The 27,689-nt window shown below is 33.0% G+C and overlaps 1 protein-coding gene across 7 annotated transcripts in view; it reads right to left on the bottom strand.

Annotated features, from left to right (window-relative positions):
- Positions 1-27,689, bottom strand: part of LOC145292912 (recombining binding protein suppressor of hairless-like) — a 438,485-nt gene that overhangs the window by 251,768 nt on the left and 159,028 nt on the right. For 2 of the 7 annotated variants that reach the window (XM_080139059.1, XM_080139061.1), the window contains exon 1: positions 13,043-13,482. The exons of the other annotated variants lie outside the window; for them this stretch is intronic. In XM_080139059.1, coding sequence (XP_079995185.1) covers positions 13,043-13,093 — 51 coding nt within the window. In that variant the 5' untranslated portion in view covers positions 13,094-13,482. Of the gene's footprint in view, positions 1-13,042; positions 13,483-27,689 lie in introns of those variants that run through there. 7 annotated transcript variants of the gene reach the window in all.

Raw genomic sequence — 27,689 nt, 5'->3', positions numbered from 1 at the left:
AGAATGGGAAGGGAGAAGAGAGAGAGAATGGGAAGGGAGGAAGAGAGAGAGAATGGGAAGGGAGAAGAGAGAGAGAATGGGAAGGGAGAAGAGAGAGAGAATGGGAAGGGAGAAGAGAGAGAGAATGGAAGGGAGAAGAGAGAGAGAATGGGAAGGGAGAAGAGAGAGAGAATGGGAAGGGAGAAGAGAGAGAGAATGGGAAGGGAGAAGAGAGAGAGAATGGGAAGGGAGAAGAGAGAATGGGAAGGGAGAAGAGAGAATGGGAAGGGAGAAGAGAGAATGGGAAGGGAGAAGAGAGAATGGGAAGGGAGAAGAGAGACAGAGAGAGTGGAAAGGGAAACAGGGCGATGAAAGGGAGAAGAGAAAAGGAAAAAGAAAGAAAATGGACAAAAGGAAGGGAATAAACAAAAGGAAGCTAAGGAAAAAGAAAAGAGGGGGAGAAGGAGGAAAGAATAAGGATTAACAAGAAAGGGTGGGAGTGGACTATAGATATACATATTTGGTGGATAAGTATTCATATTTTCTTCAGCGTTAAATGATGGGATAAGGCCCAAAAATAAAATTTTAATTGATTTAGTTCATTTTGTTCAGGTGTGAGGAGATCTATTTTCATGCGTACGTTTTTGATTTAATTTTTTTTTTAATTTGCCTAACTTTCCTTCGTTAATATAAATGGAGGCAGCTTTGAATAACATTTTATACACTATTAATCATTTATATATATATATATATATATATATATATATATATATATATATATATATATCGTCCCATACACTCATATATTTGAAATGCAATATAGCGTTAAATTAAACTTTTTTTTATAATATTTTTTTTAATACTGAATTACGAAATCGAATTTATCAGAATGCATTTTAGTTTCTACGTAAGCAAGTCAGCCATTTTTAGCTTTTTCATACTTTTATGTATGAAAAAAAATTAGTTTATGACATCCAGAAATTTGGAATAATTTAAACTTTAGAAAAATATCAAATAAATATCACCTATCATGCAAAAATGTAATAGTCTACCAGTATTTTGTTTCATTTTCGAGCTATTATCGAGGATCCAAATGGTTATAACGAAACCACTATTTATTTTCATTCTAATTCAAGACTTGCCACTTTTTATTGTCTAATACATGTTTCCTTGAATGACGTACAAACAGCAAACAACTCAGACAGTTAATATCTTTGTCGGAAAAAACAAAGTTCCAAATTATATATAATTTTTACGATTTTTAAATACTTTATAAGTAAATCGTGGCCATTACAGGGCTGATTTGGATCTCGATAGTTCGAATTGAGTTGTCTCCCTTTATTAAACATGGCGGATTAAAATAACGTCTCGCTTCCTCATAAAATTTGAATTCGTTCGTTTACAAAAGCTACCCGACCAATTTCAGTGATCTTTTGGAGTATGGCATCTTCGTTCCAGGGCGGATACGTACAGATTTTTCTGTATTGTTGTTTTTATTTAGGTCGAACTTTGAACTTGCACCTTCGTTTGTTATTTTTTGTTTACGAGTTCTCAACTGTTAACTATTCTGGACTGTTATCATAATTTACTGACCACATATGCAGTAAAAATTTAAATTAACTTTAAAAATTAGGACTTCAATTATTTTTTTTTTAATCTTGATCAACTGTCTAATTTACGTTAGCAAAGTTAGACACAAGGACAGTCTTAAATGTGCGAGTTAACCAACTCTTCAAAAAAGGACACAGAATTCATTAGGACAAAAATGCATATAGCACCAATGTAGAATTTCTCAACTTCAGATTGGGGATAAAAACAATTTTCATCGCAATTTTCAGGTACGGATATATCGTATTAGTTATAACTTTCGGGTTTTATGTTGGCCTTTTTTTCTTTTAACAAAGGAGTCGTATCTCATCAAAGCTTGAAGGACACTCGAAGATAAGGGTAATTGAGTGTACGGTGGTCAACAGCGCAGTAATCGTTAGTGGTGCAAATTGTGTATGATTTGATTGTTTAAGAGCTCAACAAGAACTTGTTTGTATTGGACTGGAAGACGACCCTGTTGCAGTCAATGGAAAGCAGGCAAATAGAACAGACTTCCACAGGCAGGCAGCTCTAGGAAAGCTTTATCCATTGAATTTGTGCTTAGATTTAGGTACAAATTCAGAGTGGCAGAAATCGTTGATAGTGGTTATAGCTAGACGAGTGTGTTTTGTAAAAGTTTGGCAGGAGACAGAAAGACTATAGATTGAAGCTCAGACGAGCCATAACAAATAAAATTACCTTAAAGCTTCTTTCCTAGAATGGCCCGCTAGTGGAACTGTTCCACTGACTTGCTTCCCACCTGACTACGACATGGTCGTTTTCAAGACCAATGTAAACAAGTTCTTGTACCGTCCCCATAAACAATCAAATTCTACCCAATTTTTACCACTAACGATCACTACACTGTTGTCTCAATGACTACCGCACACATTAGTCCTTATTTTGAGTGGCCGTCAGGCCTTGGTAAGCAGTGATTCTTGTAAAAATCGTTGTAATTTTATAACGATTTAGTTCAATTAATAAATTGCTTACCAAAAATAAAAACGTAATTATTAGTCATTCGATTATTATTAACTGAACCAACTAATTGATTATGAAGATATAGTTGTTTCAATAGCAGCCATCGTAAAGCTAAAAATTTCAATATAATCTTTTATGTTGGTGCAAAAATAATGTCTTTTTTTTTTCTTTTTTTTTCTTTTTTTTTTTTTTTTTAAATCACCCAATAAAAGAAATTGTTGAAAACTACAGATGGACTTCACAAACAAAAATTATTTTAAAACTATAAAATACTAGCGGGCTGCCTGGGGTTGTGCGATCATAAAATACATTTGCATGCATGTATTATATATATATATATATATTTTTTTTTTTTTAACAATTCACTTCTTGTAAGTAGGGGTGTACCGATTAATTAGCAGGCAATTGGTAATCAACCACTTTGCTAATTAATCGACCGATTAATTACTTTTCTTTTTCCTATAAAATTTAAATCATTTCATCACTGCCAAGTGACTCAGACAGTTTTGACATGTTACCATAGTAACTGCTGACTTAACATTTAATCAAGTGTCTGGTCACTATTATGGCTTTTTGCCTTTATTAACTAAAATTACAAAGTATAAAGCACAATTTCCAATTGTTAAATGAATGTAATTAAACAATTACATAAGAAAAAATAAATTACAAACCAACTATAAAATACAATTTGTAATTCTTTCAGTGAATAACTATAAACTGAACTTCTGCATCAGCTGCTACTCTACTTCCTCTTCTATTCTTGCTACCTGCCTCCTCTGCTCTCATAGTCTCCTCAGTCTTTAAAGTTGAATAGAGAAACTGAGTTTCTCTATTGTCAGGACATAGCCTGTTTCTCATCGGTTAATACACGTTACTACCTGTACTAAAGAGCCTCTCACTCTCCACAGATGAAGGTGGTACGCTTAAATATTTGGAAGCCAGTTTACGCAGCAGTGGTAAGGTCTCCTGTGTCTTCTTCCACCACTGAAATGGATCATCACCTCTTGTGAGTAATGGTAAAGCTATGTAATGGTGAAGTTCTATTGTGCACTTAAGCATAAGGGATTTACTCCTTTTGAGTTTAGATTGCGATTTTGTATTTCTTTGTAGTTGCAGTCTCCGGGTTTAACTCAGCTTCAAATAAACCTATAATAACAAATCAAAACCTAGAGCAGGTAGAAGCTAATTCATTAAACAGGCTTGAAAGAGATACAGTTTTACTTTCACTTTGATCTTCTTAGCCCTTAACAAAGCTCGAAGAAATGTATCCTATTGATTCTGCTTCATTAGAAGATGTAGAATTCAAATTTAAATTTGAATCTTGGATCAGCAAGTTTTTATCATTTAGATAGGATGAAAATCTTGTTTCCATTGATTAATTGAATTAATTTTATTTTATTTCGGACTATTAGTCTCATCTTTATTAGTTGTTGTTTTTAATCTTTTTATTGGTTCACAACGTTTCGGCCAACTTCCTCTGGCCTTCGTTAGGTGGTAAATAAAAAAATAAAAATAAAAAAAAATTCCAATTAAGGAATAATATATATATATATATATATATATATATATATATATATATATATTAATTGAATTGTTTACCAGTGGTAAGGATTTCACTAAAATCAGAAATACCAGAATTAGATTGGACAGTTTTTAAAAGAAATAACATCAAAGCTAAAATTGTAGGTATTATTATTGACAGGTTGAAGTTCTGTAACTTTCTTCTTTTGTGATTTCTTCAAATGGACTCAGTAACTGGACAATTTTTAAACAAGTTCCCAATGGTAAGTTGTTAAGGTAGGAATTTTATAGCGTCGCAAATTCTCATATAAAAAAGAAAAAAAACATGAATGTATCTCTTATTAAAAAATTCCGATTCGTGCGAATCATTCTGCTTCACACATATGCCATGAAAAAGTTCTTTCTGATTAATGTTTACCAGATAAAAAATATTCTGTTATTCTGAAAAACAGTCAAATTCGTTTGCTTATTTTAAAACTGGTAAACATTAAATCAGAAGGGACTTTTCTGTGCATTCAATGTAAAGCAGAACGGTCCGCACCAACTGGAAATAAATCATTTGTAAATAATCAAAATGTTAACTTTAACAAAGCCAATACAAAATAAAATAAAGATGTTAAAACAATAAAAAAAAAAAACAATAGTACTTATGCAGAGAACATGTTGGAAACCCATTTCTTAACATGTGGAGAAGAGGATGTTTTTCTAAACTAGTCTGTACTTTCATCTAACGATTTAATAAACAATATAAAGCAAGTGATTTGTGCCACAAGCATTGAAGAAGGACAACTGAAGTTTTTTTTCTCTGTATGTGTTTGACTGGGGAAGGGTTTTAGGAAACCACCTCAAATGGGCAAATGTGATCAGTGCTAAGCAAAGAATTCACAGAATCGCAAAGAAATACCAATTGTATATATAATAAAAAAAAAACTTTATCGTCGATAACATGCAGCTCTCTCTTTTATTAAAATTAAATTGATATTGAATATGTATGTTTGCTTAATTACATCGCCATGATAAACAAAGTGAAAGGCGCTACATAAAATTACATTTTCTTGAAGATACTATTTTAGAAGTACATGGTGCTGACATTTGGACATATCATTCTACAATATGTATTGATTAGGTATACAATATTCCAGATCTGTATCTTTTAATAGTTTTTGTGATTTTGGAATTAGTATATGATTATTTGATAATTTATTTCCGTCACAAAAATTGGACGTATCAGCATTTTTATTGAGTTATAATTTTGCTAATGTTCACTTTTCACACTTCAAAAATGAAGGCCGAAATTAAATTAGAAACAATTGTACTTTTACTTCCTATTGTCTTCTTATGCTAGGAGTGATGAAAGCATCGCGACATTTTTACTGGTTATTTTTTTGTCAGTTGGTTTCAAAGTTGCCATGTTATAATTTACATGTCCGTGCTTCTTCACCCTCAACAGGGTAGTGTATCCTGCTGATCATCAGTGAAAAGTAGATGTAGAATCCAATTCTAAATATGTTTTCTATGCCAATCTGTTAAAATTAATATTTGAATCATGGGTCTAGGAAAGTAGACATGCACAAATTTTTATCATTTAGATGGGATGAAAGTCTTGCTTTGATTAATAATCTGAATTGTTCAACAATGGTAAGAAGGATTCCACTAAAGTCAGAAATAGTAGAATTAGATTGGACAGCTTTCGACAGAAATAACCTCACAGTTAAATTTGTACATATTATCATTGATATCGTTGATGTTCTGTGACTTGTTTGAAATAATATCCAGTGAGACAATTGAAGAAATCACCAAACAAGTCCCTATTGGTAAGTTGTTAAGGTAGGAATCTTATCAACAGCACACATTACAAGAAAATTTCGTTGCTCTTAATTTATTTCAGCATATGTTGAATTCTACCATATGGTCACATCTTGAATAAGTTTATTTTTCCAAATTAAGCTGATGCTGTATTTCAGTTAATCTGCTAATAGCTAACAAAAAGCGATTAAAGTGAGAAACTATATTTCTGTTAGAGGTTATCTTCACAGCCTGAGTTACAATATATGATAGCTATTCTAAATCACATAATCTGACACCAGCAACCATATATGTTTCTGAATCCTGCAAGAATAAGAAAACTTTATTGAAGAGTTTATACTCATCCAGAACATTGTGCAATTCTTCACTTATTCTTGCACCTGTGTGTGAACCAGGGAATGGAACAACATTAAGTACAGATCTGCATTGTTCAAAGTCATTTGAAAGTAATTGACCTGTCAAACTCAGAAAGGGAGCATTATCTGTTGTAGCTGTCCAAATGTCTGTAGTCCATGATATGCTGCTAATTTCAGCAAGAGACAACTGAATTTTTGCTTTACTTTTGTAAATATATCGAAAATTATTTTGCAGTGAAGTACATTTTTGATGGAATGCTCTAATTTGAACCGTTTTGCAATAAGCCTATTAAACGCAATGTCAGATGTTACAGAAACGGTTGAATATCAACAGCAATCATTTCTCTTATCAAATAATGGATCTCAGATCATTAATATCTCAAACTTTCTTTTTGGACAATATAAATTCTATAGTAGTTTGGGGTTTCGCTGAAGGCTCGTAGTTGCTGCCATTGGTTCCTGGAATGTCTGTCCCTGAATATTCATTGTGCTTCCTTTTCTTATCTGCAACTTTTGAACGAACCATTCTAAGATGATTTAACACATTAATCATTGTAAAAGTTTTTTCTGATTTGCCACCTTTGGATGTGATGGTTTGACATAACTTGCAAGCAGCTGTATTCTTATTCTTGGAATTGACGTCAAAATACTTCCAGTAACTGGTTGTCATAATGAGTGAAGGTTATTAATATTTAGTTAATGTTTTACATATTTAAATTACTTATGTCTGATATGTAATTAGTAATTTATCTCAATAAAATATACATTATCTAAACCAGAAAAAATAAAAATATATATGTAATGATAGCAAGAGATTGAAAATGGGGAACAAGAGTACGACTGATGAAGAATGCTTTATTTTCGGTTCGCACATCGTCCCAATTTACTGTACAATTCCTCAACATGAAAACTGAAAGATGAAGTAATAATTTACTTTGACAATGATTTAAAATAAAAATAATAATGTTAATCTGATAAGAAAAAGGAGGGAAATTTTCCATATGCTTACATCTATTTGCCTCAAATTCAGTGCAGTTGTAAAAGACTGCATATTAACAGCGCGTCATGCCCGTTATTTGATAATAGGGTGTAGACAATGCATATCTCTTCGATAAATTTTCACTGACAAGAGGGAGTTGTCTTCATTTACAATATAATTATTATCATTTATGACAACAAAATTTGCTGATAAATTAGCATTAGAAAACCTATTACTCGGCCGATTAATCGATAATCGGCCAATTTGCTAATTGATAGATCCCTACTTGTAAGTAATAAAAAATAAATAAATACTCGAGCTGAGATCGAAACCAAAACCTAAAAGATAGTGAGTCAAGTTTGATAACCATTAAGCCAGCTTGAAACGATCTTCAAAAAGTGTTTCAAACCTACTTATTTTTAACATAAAGAATTTGCCATGTGAACCATTCACGCATGCGCATTCAGGAAAAGTTGACAAACAGAAAAATCAAATTACCCCCCCCCACATACTAATTTTTCCATTTTGCCCCCTTAGTGGCTCTTTTTTCCAAATGAAAACCAATTGAAGTTTTCCACATGTATGAATATCCTATATACCAAATTTCAAGTCTGTAGATAAAAAACTTGTTGAGTATATAGGTTGAGAATTATCCTCACACATTCTCACTTTTATAGATATAATTTCTTCTCCGTAGTAGCAGTTAATTAACAAAATAACAAATAACTAAATTAAAAGTTCTAAGATCCAAGTGGGCACTTGTGCATTTTAATATCCCCGTGCAAATTTAGAAAGTCATTATTAACATGAGGTGTGTATGTGAGGGGTCTTTGTTAACTCTTCCATTGCCGCGAATGGAACTTTCCTAAAATAAATTTCTTAAAAAATATTAAAATGCACAAGTGCCTCAAAGTGTAGTATCTGTTCTGTCATCGGCAAGTGAATGACACAATTTTTATTTTTGTCTCAATCATCCAAGAATGGGGAGCTGGTTTTCTCTTCACATTTAAAACCGACCTGGGTCCAACTTTGGTCTCCTGAGAAGGCAGGTACAGAATTTCTAAGGAAATGGCAGAAACACTAGAGGATGACCTCCAATATGTAGTGGAATGGGGACACAAATGGATGGTCACATTCAATGCTGCCAAGACTAAGCTTGTTTCCTTCAAAAATTACAAGAAACTTTCACTACCACTAATAGCAATGGCCAAGAACACATTACCTGAATGGACTTCCTTTAAACTCCTCAGCCTAACGTTTACAAGGAACATGAACTGGAATAGATACATTGAGAGCATTGCCAAGGCTGCTGCGAAGAAGGTGGGATGTTTCTACCGTGCTAGAAAGCTACTTACACCTGAAAGTATCCTGTACCTCTATAAGGCCACCATTCGCCCATGTATGGAGTATTGTTGTCACATTTGTGCTGGTGCATCTGCTACTTGTCTCACTCCTTGACAGGGTTCAAAAGAGAGTCGCCAACCTGATAGGTCCTGAACTGTCATTTAAGCTTCAGCCTCTGCCCTATCGATGAAATGTTGCATCCCTCTGCCTGTTCTACAAGTACTTTATTGGTGAATGCTCTGATGAACTACAAGCATTTGTACCCCCCCCCGCCATGAATACCCCGACAAATCCGACAAGCTACTAAATCCCACCCCTTTACAGTAGAGATCCCTAGGTGTAAGAAAGCATGAACTGGAATAGATACATTAAATAGTTTCTTCCCCAGAACTGCTAGGCTTTAGAACTCCCTTCCGGGATTCTGCTTTCCCAACTGTACTGACATGCAGAAGTTCAAGAGTAATGTGAACAGACATCTTGCTACTCATCTCTCCTCATAATACCCCCGCAACGTATGTCCCCGATAGTAGCCCCCTATTTCAAAGTGGCACTGTGCCTTTTTTGGGGTGAAAATTGAATTTTAAAAAAAAAAAAAAAAAAAAAAAAAAAAGAATTGTGCACAATAAGTAATTTTTTGAATTATCGAATGATTTACTTCTTTTTCTTCTACTTCAGAACAACTTAAGGTACTTATGCAGCATAATACAAACAATTCTATATTATTTAGATAGGATTTTCGAGTTAAATTTTTATGGTATGATTTTTGGCGAATCTGTACAAAAATGCCCACCCCCTAAAAATGCGTGTTTTACACCGTTTCCCCCACCCCCCGACGATTATCATAGATTACAGACTTAAGTATCATATTAGTAGAAAAAAAAAATTGAAAATAAATAATTCTAATGACTTTTAAGAAGGGGGGGGTCACTTTCTCGGTATAAAGTTCTACTTTATTGCTACCTGACTTACTGCCCATGTCTTTACCGACATGTCACGTGATTAGAACGTTATAACGAGAAAGTGAATCCCCCCCCCTTCTTAAAAGTCATTAAAAAAATTTTCCCACAAAATTTTTTCTGCTTTTATAATACTAATCTATCATAATCGTTGGAAAAGAATAGGTGAAAAAAAAACGTATTTTTAATGCACTCTCGTACAGGTTCGCCCATTTTATATATATATATATATATATATATATATATATTATATATATATATTATTTAATTAAAGTCAGTAATAGGTTTCTAAATAATGACGTTATTATTTCAGCGTGGTTCGTATTCGATAAGGCCAGTCTCACATTCGTAGAGAAAACAAATGCGTAGATTTCGGTGTGCTAAAAAACAAATCTGCTAACCGTTTCAGTCGCAGAGAAATAGTTTTCATGATATAAAGAAATTACTTTTTCAAAAAGTGGGTGATTACTTTTCCATGTAAATTTAACTTAAAGTGAACACACACTTTCTGAGGAGGGGGGCATGTTTTTGTTTATTGGCTAAAAGGTTTTCTTGTTTTTGTTTTTTTCTCTCTGCTTTCATCTTTCAATAAAGACACGGGGAAATTAAAAAATAAAGAAAAATCTGTGTCCCTACAGATACGTATAATTTCTTATGTTATCAGTGGTGGTGACCATTTCTGTACGTGTAAGCGTGCGCATTTTGCCGCAAACAAGTAGTTTTCCAGATATTAAGCTTTGTAATTCTATATATGGTGGCCATTTCTGTACGTGCAAGCATTTTTGCCGCGCTCACGTGGCAAAAATATGCGCGTACAGAAATGGCCATCATTGATAACATATAGAATTATATAGCTTAATATCTGGAAAACTACTTGTCTTTCATCTAATTTTAAATTGTTCGCCAAAGATTACTACGCTGTATAAGAGGGCAGTTTGGTACGCGACTGCACATTTTACGGTCTTCGTTTATGCTCGCGCGTAGCGTAAACGAAGGCTGTGAAATGGCTGAAAATAGTCGCATGGTTCAGGGGTTAATACCATGCAAATGGTAAATTTGCGACGGAAACGGTTATCATATTCTTTTAAAGCACACCGAAATCTACAAAAGGAATTTTTTTCTTTACGAATGTGAGACACGGCCCTTAAAGTAAAATACCCCGTATTCTACATAAGCACCCAACTTAACTACTAAGCACAGCAGCCACGCACGCCACAGCACTATTGTTTTTATTTTTTTATTATTTTTGTTTTGTTTTGTTTTTTGTTTTTTGTTTTGTTTTTTTTAAATGATTAGCGGAAAATAAACATTAATAAAATTAAGATTGAATAAGAAGGAGCAACAGGTTCTTTATAAAATTAACTGCGCGGAACCCCTGGAGTGAGAAAAGTTTGTTTTTATTATTATTTTACTTCGCTCATATTGCAAATGCTGATAAAAGTTTTGACAAAATATTGGCGACAAGAAAAAATTTAAAAAAAAAAAAAAAAAGGATTATTTGATGTTTTAGCGGACCTGAACGAGAATCATCCGCCCCCTATATATTAGTGTCCAATCAATAATAATCCACTGAAAAATTTGCAAAAACCGAAAACTGTTCTTAACATGGGGAGGCTGGGGGTGTTTATTCTGAAAGCCGTTCTTAAGGGAGGTGATTATTCTCGTTCAGGTTCACCGGCGTTTCACTCAAATCTCCAAACCATTTTTTCCTCATATATTTTAGGCCGTTAAAAACAAATATTGGTGTTTGTTAAAATCGAGTCGACAGATCGATTTTTTAAGTATATTGTTTTAAGCAAAAACAATAGTACTTAATTGTCATGTCGAAAATAATGTATGGGAAAATTACGAAAATTCATCAAGTAGAACAATTATACCCAATTATTTTATTTTTAATAAAAAATAAATAAATAAATAAGTCCATCGTTATGGTCTTTAAAAAGTCTGCCATTAAAGTGTCGAAAAGGTAGATAAAGATATCCCGATATTCGCAATCTTCAGGGTGTTTACATCTATGGAAAATGCAATTTCCTGCAAATTTTTTGTAAAAATTACCTTTAACTATAAATAATTGTTTACTCGATCAATTTTCGTAATTTTGGGGATATTTTACTCTTTTCCACATGACAAGTAAGTACTGTTGTTTTTTTTGTTTAAAACGACATATTTTAAAACATCGATCTGTCGATTATCTTAACAAGCACCGGAATATTTTGTTCATCTTAAATAGCACGGTTTTAAATTCAATTTAAATAGCACAGTAAGTACTAAATTTTCACTCATCGTTATTCGCAATATGAGCGAAGTGAAATAATTTAAAATATCTATCCCCGAGGTGAAGGTTGCAGCGCAATTAATTTCATGAAGAACCTGTTGATACTCCTTATTTAATTTTATTAATATTTATTTTTAAACTTTTTTTTCACTAAACACTACAAAACAATCAAAATACTATACTTTTCTATGCCGAAATTGATGCCGAAATTGATAGACTCATGTCGCTAACACACACACACACACACACACACACACACACACACACACATTCGGAGTGGAGGCAAACAAATGAATTAGGAGCGTTTATCAATTTAGAAAAAAAATGGCAGCGATTCTTAAAATGTAACTATTAGTGAAATGAAATAAATATGGAATGGATTGTTATTGCAACTGTTGAAAACGGTTACAAACGTGGCCACCCACCGACTACGCCAATCACAAACAGGGCGTGTTTTAATATTTGTTAACAATGTATCAGATTTTCCAAGCAGTGTCACTTTAATGGGCCATCCAATGGGAATTAAAAACTTTAAAAGTTTATTAAAAAAAAAAAAAAATGTGTAAAAAGAAATACACTAAAACGTTATTTCGATCGTTTTTATTTCCTCGGTCGATAGCAGTATAAACATTGCTTGCTTCATTTTTTCAACGTCCCTGAGTGTTTGTGTTGAAAACTTCACGTGGAGTATAAATTAAGACTTTATTAGGTACTTGTGCATTTTAACATTTTTCCCACGTTTATTATTAGAGTTCCGTCCACGATAAAGGAAGTCTCCTCTCATCTCCCTGCCTTAAGAATAGCTTTCTAATTTTGCACAGAGATGTTAAAATGCAAACGTGCCCTTTATAAAGACAGGGGTTGTTTATTTACCTGCCCCCCCCCCCAGAAATTTAGACACTAGATTATAATGTAGGAATCCAACTCCTCTACTCCATAAAGGATGCACGTTGTATGGTTGCAAACGTAGCCTAGATCGGACTCGTTGGAATCTATCATAGGGGAGGGGCGCCTCAGGCGACAGGAAATAAACAAATTCCTTCTGATTGAAGATAAAGTAATTCTTGGGAGGATGGTTTTCTAAAATGAAAAAATCATATGCCACTTTCTTTTTTTTTTCAGAAAACACGTTGGAAACTTGGAAAATATTAAATAAAAATAGGAAGCAAATGAAAGTTTGCGAAGTTAGTTATGCAAAAAAGTTGGTAATATATTTTGTTGTCGCAAATAATTTATAAGAAATAAATGTTTTGATTACCTCTAAGCATACTTTCATCAATTTCAATCTCTTTGGAAAAACCTCTTCCATTTCAGTTGGGTAATTACGGTGCAAAAATCCATACGACCACTCTTCTGTGAAAGTATTCCACCCCTTTCAGGAAAAATAAAACTTGCCTGCGCGTGTGTAACACACACCAACTGCCTGAGCAAGTGACCCCTTTTTTTTTTCTCTTCTTCTTTGTTTTTGCTGCCGCTGACTCCTCCTCTACCTTCTCCTTCCCAACAGTGTCACAAACAACAAACCAACGGAGAGGACAGATGACAGACACATTTATTTTTATTTATTTATTTATTTATTTATTTATTTAAAAGGGTGCTAGTGGCTCGTTTCTGTATTTCTTATTAAAGAGATGAATAAAAAAAAAAATAATAATAAAAGAGGACGGGGTAAATATCTAACTCACAAAAAAAAAAAAAAAAAATCTTTTTTGTTTTGTTTTTTTGTTTTTTTTGACGGATCAACAAGGAGTATTTAGTTGACCCTCCGTGAAAATAGGACGTTCCGTCGACGTCTCTGCGTTCCTTTGAAAAACATCGAAAATAACAACAGCCCGTGGTTTCCCTAAAGGGTTTACCCCCTACTCCCACCCTCCATCTACTCCGTGTAAAAAAAAAAAAAAAAAAAAAAAACTTATTTATATTCTCAGCCCCAAAGTATGTCTGTGATACCAGTCAAAAAACATGTGCGAATAATAAAAGTTTTCTTTCTTTCGTTTTTTTTCTTTTCAGGGAAGGGGGGGGGCAATATAACTGGAATGTCCCCAAATCGTTGCCTTTTCTCTACCTGAGAAGTTATATCTACCCCAAAAGAATACGGGTTAGATTGAGGGAGGGGAAGAGGAAGGAATAGAGTAGAAAAAAAAAAACTAACCCTAACCTCTTCTTTCTCCTCCAACGACCTTGTCCCCTCAACTGAGAGCCTCAACCTCACTTACCCTAACCCTAGACAAAGTGTCCCCCTTTTTTTTTTTTTTTTTTTTTGCGTGTCTGCCTAAACACGACTTATTGCGACTATTGCCGTCTTTCTTCTTTAGGTTTTGAGAGTACCCGACCTGAACACGAGTTAAGATGTCAGCAGTTAACTCTGTCTTTGTAAACCTCGGTAGAAAACAGTGTTGAATATTTTTTTTAATTATTATTTTATTTATTTATTTATTGTTTTGTTTTTGCCCTGTTTATTAAAATAAATTTTATTAGATTCTCATTTAAAAAAAAATGGGTAAATTTTCACGACGTGCCCCAGCCAACCTCTCCATGTCAAGAACGGCTTTCGAAATAAACGCTCAACCTTGAAAGCTGTTCTTAACATTGGGGGGGGGGGTATTTCGAAAGCCGTTCTTAATATGTGGTGGGTGGGGTGTTTATACTACGCTGGGGAGTGGGCACTGGGCACGTCGTAAAAATTCTCCAAAAAATGTTCATTCGTACTATAGGGATATATTTTTTTTCATTTCGTTTAATACTCTCCCAAAGGTTAGATAAAATCGATTCTAGGAAATAAACTGTAATAAAATTGTAGTTTACGCAACTGTTCAAAATCAGGTCCCATTTTTTTTCTTGTCTAAAAATAAAAAAATAAAAAGTGGGGGGGGGGGGGGTAATTACATTTGCTACTGATTTGTAATATAATAATATCCTTTAATAATATAATATTAGGTATTATTGTATAATAAAACATTCATCTACAATCCCCTACATAATACAATATTTCACCTTTTTAGGTGATTACGTGTGATTACCTAACCAAATGGACCTAAAGGAAAAGAAGGGTTAATTTTATTTTATGCCCATAAGATCAAAGCTGTTGCTCTATCCGCTAATGAGGTTATTTTAATTCGCCTGCTTTTTAGGAGATTGGAACAGCCAGGTTTTGGTCGAATTTGTTGCTATGTATGTTTGTATATAGCCTAGCGTCCACATCACTTGACTAATCGCCACCAAACTTTGTTAAAATATCCTAAAACTAATTTAATTTAAGGATATTTAGATCAAAGTTAACAAAAAAGATAAAAGTTATAATTTCGACAATCACTTCGGTTCTTTCCACCGTAGACACTCGCTACTTGGCCCATATTGTAGCCAATGAAGTCCCGCATCATATATAACCTTTATCTTTGACCTTGAAAGAATTGACGGAATTTCAACTTACGTTGTCAGGTAAAGATATGCAACTTCATGACTAACTTCTATTCGTTTTTATTTTTGTTTGTCCCCCTCCACCTTAAAAATTAAACTGATATTCGTCGAAAATAGGTAACCGGTGTTACATCACATACGTATATAGTGACTGTACCAAGCGGATACAATAAATGTTTTAGTCATTCAAAAATCACTTTTTTAGTCTAACATCTTAAAATAAAATTCTGTTGTTTATACAGTATGAAGTTACATTCATCAGGTCGGTGTCGATGCAAAAGTTTTTACTGGTTTGTAGAAGGGACAGGTTAAAACTACTGTAATTTATTTTATGCATATTATTTTTTTTTTTTGTTTTTTATTATTAAAACATCATTCATTATGAGAAATTATCTTCTCGCCTGTTTTTGCTCCAAGACAGTGGCAAAAAAGTAACAATTTACAATAAAGTATACCTCTAAAATTCGAAACAAATTTTATTCGAAACAAATTTTATTCGTTCTTCGTTGCAAAAAAGGAAATGTCTAATTTGCTTCTGTATACAACTGGTAACACCTCGAAAAGTACTGAAATTCGGGTTCAGCACTATTCGAAGATTGGATTAATTACAGCAGTTTGAAGAGGTTGGTATGATGCCTTCTGATTCAATTCTCGACATCACAGTTCATAAGAAATGTTAAATTGAAAGAAAAAGTCATTAAAGACAGATCAATAATTCTGACCTTACAAAGTCTCTGGGAGACAACTTAGCCTAACCTAAATTACAGTGGTTTTAAACTGTCCCTTCTACAAACCAGTAAAAACTAAACTTTAGAAAATAAAGTCTCAAGGAGACGAAGGGTAGAGGCGCTCAAATGCCTCTAATGAAAGAGTTGAGTTCCATCTTTCCATCACGGCTGTCTGTCTGGAACTGACTGAAAAGGGAAAAGGTAATCAAAAACCCGCCAAGCCCAACGCTCGGCAGTTAAAATCTCAACTAATCTGATTGGCTTAAACAAAGACAGTGGGTGGCCAATCAGCCAATGAAAAACATGCTTATGATTGTAGAATTTCTCACATTTTCCCACCCATGTTGACCCCAAAGTGACCTTCTTTAGTCAACTGAAACGAAGTAATCTTCTATCATAATCTTTGTCTTCACACAGAACTACTGAACAAAAATTTTCTTAGATTTTCTTGCCCTGTCCTTCATATTCTCCTGACCTAGCCCCCTCGGGTTATCACTTATTTCGAGAGTTACAAAATCATTCCACTATAGCCTTAGCTTATCACGAGAGATTGAACAAGAGTTAGATTCATAATTCACATAAAAAAAACTAAAGAATTTCATAAGCGATACATTTATTAGCTCGTTGACAGAAAGAATCCAGTTATTTAGAGAAAAGGTTATAAAAAAAAATTAACAGCTTTTCATTTACAAGATAAAATTTTAACTCGACTAAAAGTTTTACCGACTTGATACTCATGAATCACGCAAAAATAAGTATCCTCACCAAAAATTAGAAAAAAAAAAAAATACTGTACATAATTTTAATTAAGTATAAAACTCAGTCTTCGTATTTTGCCAACTTGCCATCTATTATTGCTTGGGTAAATGACAGACTGACTTATCTCCCCCTGATTTACGAGATTCTTGCTGATATTGATGGCGGATTGTCAAAATACGCAAACTTATTTTTTTATTAAAATTCTACTCTGTAATTTTTCATAATTTTTAGTGTAGATATCTATTTTTGCCTGAGACGTACGTATATCAAAGATTTTTTTTCATTTATTTGGAACTGAGATGTTCACATATGTTCTTATCTATATAAGTATGAAAATCTTTTTTGTTATTTCTTAAATAGAGATCGAAAGAATTTTAGGGTTTGTTTTACTGTACACACAGATTCGAAAAAGTTGTCGCAAAACAAATATAGAACAAATAAATGTTATCAAAGGCAAGATAAGTTACTTTTCTACCTAACTTGATATGTTTTTAGTGTTTTTATTTAATGTAACATGTTTATTCAGCTTGAAAAACATACAGTGTTTACCGATGTATTGGAAAATTCAAATTGGCGGCCGACTCTCTCTTGGAGACGGTAAGTTTTGGAAAAGGAGTTATAAATAAAAAAACAGTCAAAATACTGTTAAAAACCCGCCGAATATATGTCAGTCTATGTTACGGTAACATATATTGAGCGAGTTTCTAACAGTATTTTGTCTATTTTTTATTTATAACTAATTTTCCCAAACTTACCGCCTCAAAGACAGAGTCGGCTGCCATTTTAAATTTTCGAATATATAGGTAAACACTATGTTTTTCGAGCTGAATAAACATGTTACATTAAATATAAACACTAAAAACATATCCAGTTAGGTAGAAAAGTAACTTATCTTGCCTTTGATAACATTTATTTGTTATATATTTGTTTTATGACAACTTTTTCGAATCTATGTGTACAGTAAAACAAACCCGAATTTTAAGTAACAAGCGTGTTGAACTCTGGAACATTTTTACAGAATTTAAAAGTGAAAGTAATAACCAAAAGTAGTTCCAATAATTCAAACTATCGATCTTATCTTAAAAAAAAAAAAAATAACATATATGTAACAATAATAATATAACATGTGTAACAATAATAATATAACATGTGTAACGGTAAATTATATATTCAAATACTGATAGCGTGATGTTATGTGCTTTACATCTAAATGTCTTCTTTTTTTTTTAATTGTTTATTGCCAGTAACGTGTAAGTAAATACTTTTATTTCTGATATAACATTAAAATTATTTACAGTAGAACCCCAAGATACGTTTTTTTTTTTTTAAGGTTACGATGTGGAATACGATGTTTTTCCGATCCCTGGTTACGGCGTTTGCCTCGCCTTACGGTGTTATTTATAATGTTATTTGATTATATACATGTGTATTAAATACTGTACTGTATTTTGCTACTAATTTTTAATATGTACTGTATAAAATTTTGCTTAGGCCCCGCCATATGGCGATTTCACCTAACGATCCCGAACCTGGAACATATTAATGACGTATCTCGGGGCTCTACTATATATATATAGAATCAATAATGTGAACGTAAATAATATGTTTATCTTCCCCACCACGGCGAGAAGAGCTGACAAGCTCAGCAAAGTGGGATTTGATGAGTCAGCATCGTAAAGGAATAGCACCCTGAACTGCAAAAAAAAAAATAAATAAATAAATAAATGCAATTTCATCGGCCTTCCCAGGTACAGACGCCTCAGGCGATTAACAATAAACCAACCCCTTCTCAAAAGGTAAAACGGCAAAGCTTTGGGAGGGTCGACCTAATAGAATTGCACAGGACTATACGGACCAAAGCTCAGTCAACGGAGAATAAACCATCTCAACAATGACTTAGATTGGCGGCTTTGAGGCTGAATAAGACACGCTTCAAAATTACATCTTAGATAAGAACATGCGTATGCAACGAAGTTATCTAGACCTTACTTCTCCATATTGTGTGAAGTATTCCCAAGTTATGCCATGGAAACGTTGAAAACTTAAAAACTATATGGTTGAATTGTTGCATGGTGATATCGCTATTAAAGCGCAACAGATCCATCGATATCAAAGCGCAATAGATCCATACATCAAATCCGGAAGTTGAAATTCCGTCAAAATTTCGACTTTGGCCCAACTTTTCATGGTCAAGGCCATATAAGATACGGGACTTCATTGCCTACAATACGAATCAAGTAGTGAGTCGATGATGCACAAAAACCGTTAAGTTAAAAAAGTTATCGCTAAAAAGTGCGACTTTTGACTTTTCAAACGTGAGTTTCGCCTTTTACATTGATATTATCAAATTAAATCAGTTCTAAGTTAGACCATGACTGACATTTTCACCAAGTTCAGTTACGATTGGTCAAGTGATGCGGGCGTTAAGTTGTATGCAAAGAAACAGACAGACATAGTAACAATTGTATCTTTTTTTTTTTCATCCATATGTCTTTTATACCGATCACTGTAAGTGCCCTTTGTCATTTTAATAGCAGCTGCAAATCTTTCTCCTCCAAATATGACTTTCAGAATCCTACCTATACACAAGTTTATATGCACAGTAAATGTTTTCTGATGAAAGGAGCTATTCATTGTGACATCCGCTGAAATGTGGGGACATCGGAAGAGAATTACAAGACCAAACGTGAAAATGAAAACAACGGTCAGCTACAAAACGAAACTAATTTGGGTGTGGTTACCAATAATCATGTCGTCGAAACAAATGCCAAACATACCAACTTTGGTAATTTTGCGATTCTTTTAATCGTTGCATCTTCATGCCATTCAGTCTTATTTTTACATTTACTATTCAGTGATGTGCGATGTTTTTTAACACTCAAACATTCAGGTCTGGTATTTACGCAATTTTGCTTTGGAGGCAAATAATTAGGAGAGCAGAAAATGGACTTTCGTGTTTACTTTCCCCAGCCTCGTAACTAGCTTCCTTTATTTAATCCTCTTGTTCCATGAGCTATGTTTCTGACAAAGGGGGAAGATTTCTGTTTTCTGGGTTGGAATTTCATGCCTGGTTTGGAGCGATTTCTATTAAAAAATAAATAAACTAAGTGTATTTATCTGGAGTTGCTGGCTGGAGAGTTTAGACAAAAAATTTTAGAATGTATGGATAGACGTTTTCATTACTGTTAATATTGCATTTTCACTGCATATTACAGCAAGCAACGAGAGACTACACTTACCACACGAACCTATGCGAGTGACAAGACTACCATACAGACTCTTTGTAGGCAAACTAAATCTAGCTTTGCCAACTAGACCTCAGGCAGCTTTGCAGATGACACAAGATAGTCACGGACTACTAAACATAACGGCAGCTTATACACAGTCTCGCAAAATAACTTGCGAACAAGACAATTCTTTTCTTTGTGTACACCCTTTGAACCATTCACAATTCTATCAAATCATAAAGTTGAAATATTTATGCATAAATAGAATTTGACATTATTTTTGTTAATCTAATATTTTTACAGTGTCAGCCTTGTGTGCAGGCAACGGGGAGGGGGGGGCGAATATTAATGAAGCTTGAAATAACGATTTTCAGAATTACGTTTTATTTAATATTTTTGATTTCAATTAATAAATAAAATAATGGAAAGTGACGACGGCTAAGTGGTTAACGAGACGGACTGACAATCTGGGTGTGCCAAGTTCAAAACCAGTTCATTCCAGAGAAACACTTACACTTAAGATATTACCAACATTCACGTGGTTCCTCCAGTAATTATCTGATGTTTTTCAAGAAATATTTTTTTCTTTTCACTCACATTTATCACTAACAAAGCATATCCTCACTTGGACGCAAGGGGCTGCTATTTGGGACCATGCCTAGGAAAGATTAACAAAATGCTGGTTTGTTACATTTAAACTTCTGCATATCAGTACAGTCAGGGAAGCTGGTAACAGGAAGGGAATTCCAAAGTCTAGCTGTTCGAGGGAAGAAACTATTAGATTATAAAGCTTTCTGGCATTTAGGGACCTCAACAGTGAAGGGGTGTGATTTTGTTGTAAACTGGGTTTGTTAGGAATATGTACGTAGAGGAGGCACAAGTGCAACGAGTTCATCAGTTTCTCTTTTCGGGGGGGAGGATCAATATAATCGTCTGATTCATAAAAAATGAATGAATAAGATTATTCAACGTTTATCAAAGTTATGTTAAAGCGGGAAACAGACATACAGTTGCTTCAATTTTATTTTTGAAAGTAACGTTCTATTTTACGCTATCGCCTTTGTTTTCAATAAATATTAGATTCAAAGTAAATAAAATAAAATAATTTAGTGTGATTATCAAAGTTACGTAGATACAAGAAACACAAAGTTGCCTGATAAAAAAAATTGAAATTGTACATTCCAACCTAATGGAAATAAAACGGAAAGCTTAAATTATTTATGAGTTCATCAAAGTTTCGTTTTAATTTAAAAGATTTCGTTGGAATGGTTGCTTTGAAAAACAAATTATAAACACAAGTGCATTCATTACTTGGAAATGCGGAGAGCGTTCCAAAAGTAATGCCTCCTATTTTTTTTTTAATTCATCTTAGATTGCCCATTGCGTTGTTATCAGTACTGAACTTGTGTATTCATGACTATAAAGTTTCATCTTTCTGTTGCAAAAGTTGACGGTGTGAATCTAAAAAAGCAATCCCGGTCATGGACGCACATCAGAAACAGAGATACGTCATTGAATTCATGGCAAAAGCGCACTGAGAATGGCTAAAAAAAAAAAAAAAATGAATTCCGGGGCATAAAGGTCTCATTTTAATGGCACCACTCCCGTCTTTATAGTTGTTAAACTCTTCTAGTTAATAAATAAATAAAAATAAGAGGTTTTACTTTTGAAACGATCCTCATGTGTTTAATATATATATATATATATATACTAGACTATCTCTGACCCGTTGGGTCAGTATGTTATATTAGCTATGGAATTCATGTATGAGCATGACACTTGTGACTTAAAGAAAATAGGTTTTTTTGTTTTTTTTGGCATAACAAACATTTCTATGAAAGTATACTAAAATGAAAATCACGGACGGATCACTCAAACATGAAAAAAAAAATCCTCCCTATTTGTGTAAAGTTACCTATTTTTCCGAATAATCGCTCAAAATCGAAAATTAAACATGATTTTCCTACGAATCGAACGCCGACGAAAGTCATTTAGCAGCAAAAACGCACATGAACCTACCGATGAGAAATATAAGAGTGAAAAACCCATATTGGAATCCTGCAACCAAGTTATAGAAACTTAAAATCTAAAAAAAAATAAATAAATAAAACCTGAAGCAAAAAAATAAAACCTAAATAGATAAAATAAAAGAAAACTAATATTGAAATAGATGAGTAAATGTGTCAACAAATTCACCGTTCTCACACAACTATTTTGTATCTAGAAATGTAAACGAAAAATAAAAAAGAAGGAAGGAAAAGGGACGGATAGAGAGTAGTAGTAGTCTTGGCTTTACTACAATTGTTCTTACGTTTGTCAACAGGTTAAAGTTGTAAGAAAATAGCGACAGTATAGTTGTAATAAAGAATAGTTGCAAAACACCCCCACTCTTCCCATGTTAAATAATAATTTCGAAATAATAACGTTAATATTTCAGTGCGCAGATCAAAATCTGCAAAAGAAGCGATTTGTGTTTATTTGTTTACGTTGTTATGGGTTACTGTTTATGCGCGCATGCGCAACCAGATGTCATAAACCCGGTTACATCACTACTTACAAAGTCATTTAAGTTTATAATATATATATATATATATATATTCCCCAAATCTCTGGCATTGATGAAAGGGATACTAAAATTTGCTTCTATGGTTTCAAATGATCTGAAATAACAGCAAGGGGAGATTTGATTCCAAATATTTTTAACATGTTAAATCTCACTTCTTTTGGAAGTAGGGTACAATTATGAATATTTTCAGTATCAAATAATCCTTATATATTGTGAAATTTACTTTATGTATGAAAACCAAAGAAGGGAGATATAACATAATAAATATGTGAAATCAAGTATCCCCTTGCTGTTATTTCAGATCATTTGAAATCATAGTTGCAAGTTTGAATCTCCCCTCCATCAAGGCCAGAGGTTTTGAGAAAATATCAGATATTTGTCATTTATGTGCCAAACTAGGAGAACAAATGACTATGATTGAAACATTTTATGGTTGTAAAAAAGTGCCAAAAATAGGCTCTGGATGATGGATGATTCCCTTAATGTGCGACCTTGAGGGCAAATATCACATAACCCACTACACAATTCAGGTCATTACCTTTCTAAAGGGCCTTCATTTGTTATATTCTGATCAATAGTCACTGAGATTTCGAACATAAAATTGCCAAAAAAAGTGGTGTGTGTGTATATATATATATATATATATATATATATACACACACACACACTCTTAGCCAAATTGAATATTGAAATGCTCATATATTTGGTTCTATGCCACGAAACTACATGAAAATTTGCAGGCCTTTTGAAGATTATAATACTATTCTATGGTTAAAATTTTATGACAATTGAAAAAAAAAAAAAAAAAGCTATATTTTCAAACCAATAAAATTTGCTTACATTTGTATATATGGTGTCCTGACAAGCCAGCTTTAGTTTTGCTGCTTTGGGGGTGAATTTCGCTGGGTTTTCTTCCCTGTGGCCTTGCCAGACCACTAATATATATATATATATTACACACACACATCCAGTAATATAAACGTTACTAAGTCCAAAAAAATGCCGGATGAATCCACATCACATGTTTAGGCGAAAGGAAGAAAATGAATAGTAAGTTAGATAGACAACCCCCACAATCCAAAATGAATGTGACATTTTTCTTTTATTCCATTTCTTGTTCTGATTGATACGTTTTCTTTCTCGATTTTACTGATTGGGATTATATTTTATATGAACACAAATATTAGTGCAAACACTGGCAGAGCATATTTTTTCTCCTTCGCTTTTTATCAGAGGGTGTACAGTGTGTAGATAAAATATTACTTGGGAGAGGAATCATAATTTGCAGGAAAAAAATGTTATAAAAGAAACAAAGGCGATTGCGAAAAAGTGGGACATTTTAGATTTTTTCTGCGATAGAAAATAAAAGAAAGGGTGGAATAAAAAAAGAAAGATGGCCACGGGAGATATGAAATTCCGAACCAAGTGGTACCCAAAAAGTATGGTGACAACAAGTGAGAGAAGAATGGGGGAAAAAAAGAGGTCAGCCAACCAAAGTACAAAAGACAATTGTCTTGAAATTGTTGTTTCACATATTTTTTGCATCCAATTTTTACTGGAATAAGTCAGGCACTTTGTTTTCTGAAAAATGAACAATTTTGTTGGTTTTTTTTTATATCTTAAAAAAAAATAATAATAATAACAAATACTACAAAAAGTTCTAATTTTGAACGGTAAGATGGGATAGGGGCATATTTTTAAAATAAACATCATCTCCATCAAAGATTAAAAAAGGATAGTGGAAGATTTTTTAAATGATCGCTAGCAGCAGGAGTGTTTTCACACACACACACACACACACACACACACACACACAAGAAAAAGAAAACTTGTCCCAGGACAAATAAAATGAATTCACAGAACAGGGCAAACACTAGAATCGCGACCAGAACAAAATGCAAGAAAAAAATTCTGCCTAGGAATTAAAAATGTTTTTGTATTGCTGTTATTGCATGTTGGGGGAACATTTCTAGTTAAATGCATTTTAATAAATTTTAACTTGAGGAAATCATGTAGAAAATATGTCAACGTTATGTAAATAAGCGAAATCAAAACAAAATGACGACCGAATTTGACCTGCTGTCGTGTGATTTCGTTTATTTTATTAAATTATCTGAATAAAATAATAAAACCAAAATTATTTATATATTCACCAACGTTTCATCTTTATTTTAATACCTTCTTGAGATGATTGATTTAAAATCACTCCAAAGAAGTTTTGAAATAAAGACTAAACGTTGATGAGTCATATATATATATATATATACATACACACTCGTGAGCAAACAAAAGTGGGCCAAGCCAATTTTATACATTTTCTTGCACTAAAAGTTCTTCTGGCCAATGCACGAGATATTATGAACCAAATATTCTCGATTAGGTTTAAATCGGGGCTTTGACCTGGCCAAAATACCACATCAATTGAGTTATCAGAAAACCATTTTTCTGTGACTTCAGCAGTGTGTGGAGGGGCATTATCATGTTGAAAAATAATGTTCTGGGATATTCCCAGCTTCTGAATACTTAGTAACAGTTCTGTTTCTAATATTCGAATGTATTCATTTGCATTGATTGACTTTTCACATCTAATAAGTTCCCCAACTCCTGCTGCAGTAAAAGTTCCCCATACCATTATCCCTCCATTCCCGTGTTTAACTGTCGTTTTATGCAACTTGGCGAAAATCTTTCTAGTTCTCCGACTGCACCATTTGGGAGCATCTGAGAATCACTAACAAGTCAAAATCTTGATTCATCTAACCAGAAAACATTCCTGAACCAGTCTGTATCTTTCTTGCCATAACACGAGAAAAATATCTTTCTATCCTTGATGTTCTTAGATAAAAATGACTTCTTTACACACCTTTTAAAGGAAAATCCCATTTCTTTCATTCATCTAGATATTGCATATCTAGAAAGAGAATTTCCAGCCCCTGTTTTGAATTCTTTGCTATGGTCAACATAAGTTTTCTTTGGATCCTTCAAAACAGTTAATTTAAGCCTGTGGTCATCCTTCAAAGTGGATGCTCTAGGGCGACCAGATCCAGATTTCTGTTTTACCAAGCATTCAACTTCAAACCTTTGACCAATTCGCTTCACTGCAGAGAAAGATGTTTTCACATTTTCTTTTCTTAAAATATAAAAAAAATTGCTTGTAAGTCATTTTAGACTATCTTAATTCTGCAATTTGTTTTTTTATATCCTAGAGAAGATGCGGTCTTACCATTTTTAGGATTAATTTTTTCACTTAATGATGTGACAAATAGAAATTTTCAGTTAAAATATTGAAAAATCGATTTTTCTTCTTTCTCTTTTGGCCCATTTTTTTTTTTTTTTTTTGCTCATGAGTGTATATATATTTCTCTCACATTGGAATATTATTTCATTAATATATATATATATATATATATATATATATATAATTTATTTATTTAAAAGTGGCGCTAAACAGTTCTGTTTGAGGAATCTATTTTGCCAAGCGTATTCTTCAACTATAGAAAAATTGGTCAAAATATTCATTCCTTCACCCACAACTGGCCAGTTTTCTACAAGGAGGGGTCGCTTTTTTCGCCGATATTTTCGCAAGATTTCAACATTCACAACTTCCGGTTTTGTCATGGAGGAATTGGCTAAGACGTTATTTATTTTTATTTTTTTTTTTTTTTAATAACCTTTTCTCCTTTTTTTTTGTTTTGTTTAAACGCCTCTCTCCACCCGGGCTTTCTACTGTTGTTTTGATTCCGCCCCCTCCCCGCTACTACCACTTTTTTTTCGGGTTCCTTACTACACCACCTTAACACACCCGGGCAACGCTAGATACCCCCGCTAGTCCTTTAAATCTAGTCCTGACCATAGTCGTCTCTTACACTTCAGTGGCAATATGTCCTGTTTGGGAGCGAGTAAAAGTTTAAACAATAATAAAATAAAATCAGTCTAATGTTCTTTTGTTTATTTTAGAAACGGGATCCAAGTGTTCTGGTTCTTTTCATATTTTGACAAAATCCTTAATTACGGTGAGTTGCGCTTGTGGTTTATCATGACAGAATCAGTTTTAAAAAAGAGCAAAAAGTCTTTGTTCTTCAAAAAGACCCGATTCAAACTGGTGTCAGATGAAAGACAGAAAAGGTTACAAATGACAAAAATACAAATAGCATAGAAAATACCTAAAACTACAAAGACCATTGATCTAAAGTTTTTTTTGTTTGTTTGTTTTGTTTTTTTTTGTTTTTTTACTAAATGTAACGGCAAGCTATGAAAGAATTGTTTTTAACAAAATGAATACCACCGATTGAATAAAAAAAAAAAATCCCCACCACCATTTTTTATTTTTTTATTATTAAATAATTATCCAACCTTAAATGATATTCTCATTATTTATTTATCAATTTGCAGAGGGGAGGGAGTCCTTGTCGGATCATAAAATATGCTTAAATATATTTCTAATTCATGCAGATTTTGTATTTATTATTACTTTTAAAAACATTATCTTTCATCTAGCAATTAATGATATAAAATTTTCAATGATTTTTTTTTAAAGTGCAACAGAATGTACATTACATAAAATAAATCCAAGGTAATTTTTTGATTCAATTTAAATTAAATTTTTATACCTTACTTTGTAAAATTTATAAAAGTGCACTTTGAAGACAAATACATTTCAAATTGAATATTGTACCTTTATTTTTAAAGCCTATAGTAAAAACATTTTGTTTAACAATTTTCATGCCTTGGGTGAAATACTTTTCTAACTTGTATATATATATAAGCAACAGATAAATGTTACCAAAGGAAACATAAGTTACTCTTCTACCTACCTAGATAAGTTTTTTTTTTTTTTTTTTTGCGGTCGAACTTACGTTAAAGTCCTATTTTACTTCAAAACAAAAGGTGATCTCATTACAGCCATGTAAAATCTCGATAATCGATCAAAACTCGAAAATTAAAAAATACTGGTAATAAAAATATACAATTTGGTTCCACATTGAATTTTCGTCTAATTAGTGAAAAATATTACAGTATTTGTTTATTTTTCGAACGATTATCGAGCTTCCACATAGATGTAATGAGACCGACATTGTTTTTTTTTCTATTTTAACACTACTTTCGTTTTGAAGGAAAACACTTTTTAAAATAAATTAAATCACATAAATTAGTTTTGTGTCTTTTTGTTGTTGTTTTGTGTGTGTATGTGTGTTCTGTTTTTTTGTTTTT

The sequence above is a fragment of the Euprymna scolopes genome, chromosome 14 (assembly GCF_053919585.1).
Source record: "Euprymna scolopes isolate OS-2025 chromosome 14, ASM5391958v1, whole genome shotgun sequence".
Taxonomy (NCBI): domain Eukaryota; kingdom Metazoa; phylum Mollusca; class Cephalopoda; order Sepiida; family Sepiolidae; genus Euprymna; species Euprymna scolopes.
The sequence above is the reverse complement of the archived record's forward strand: the minus strand, read 5'-3'. Positions and strand labels throughout refer to the sequence as shown.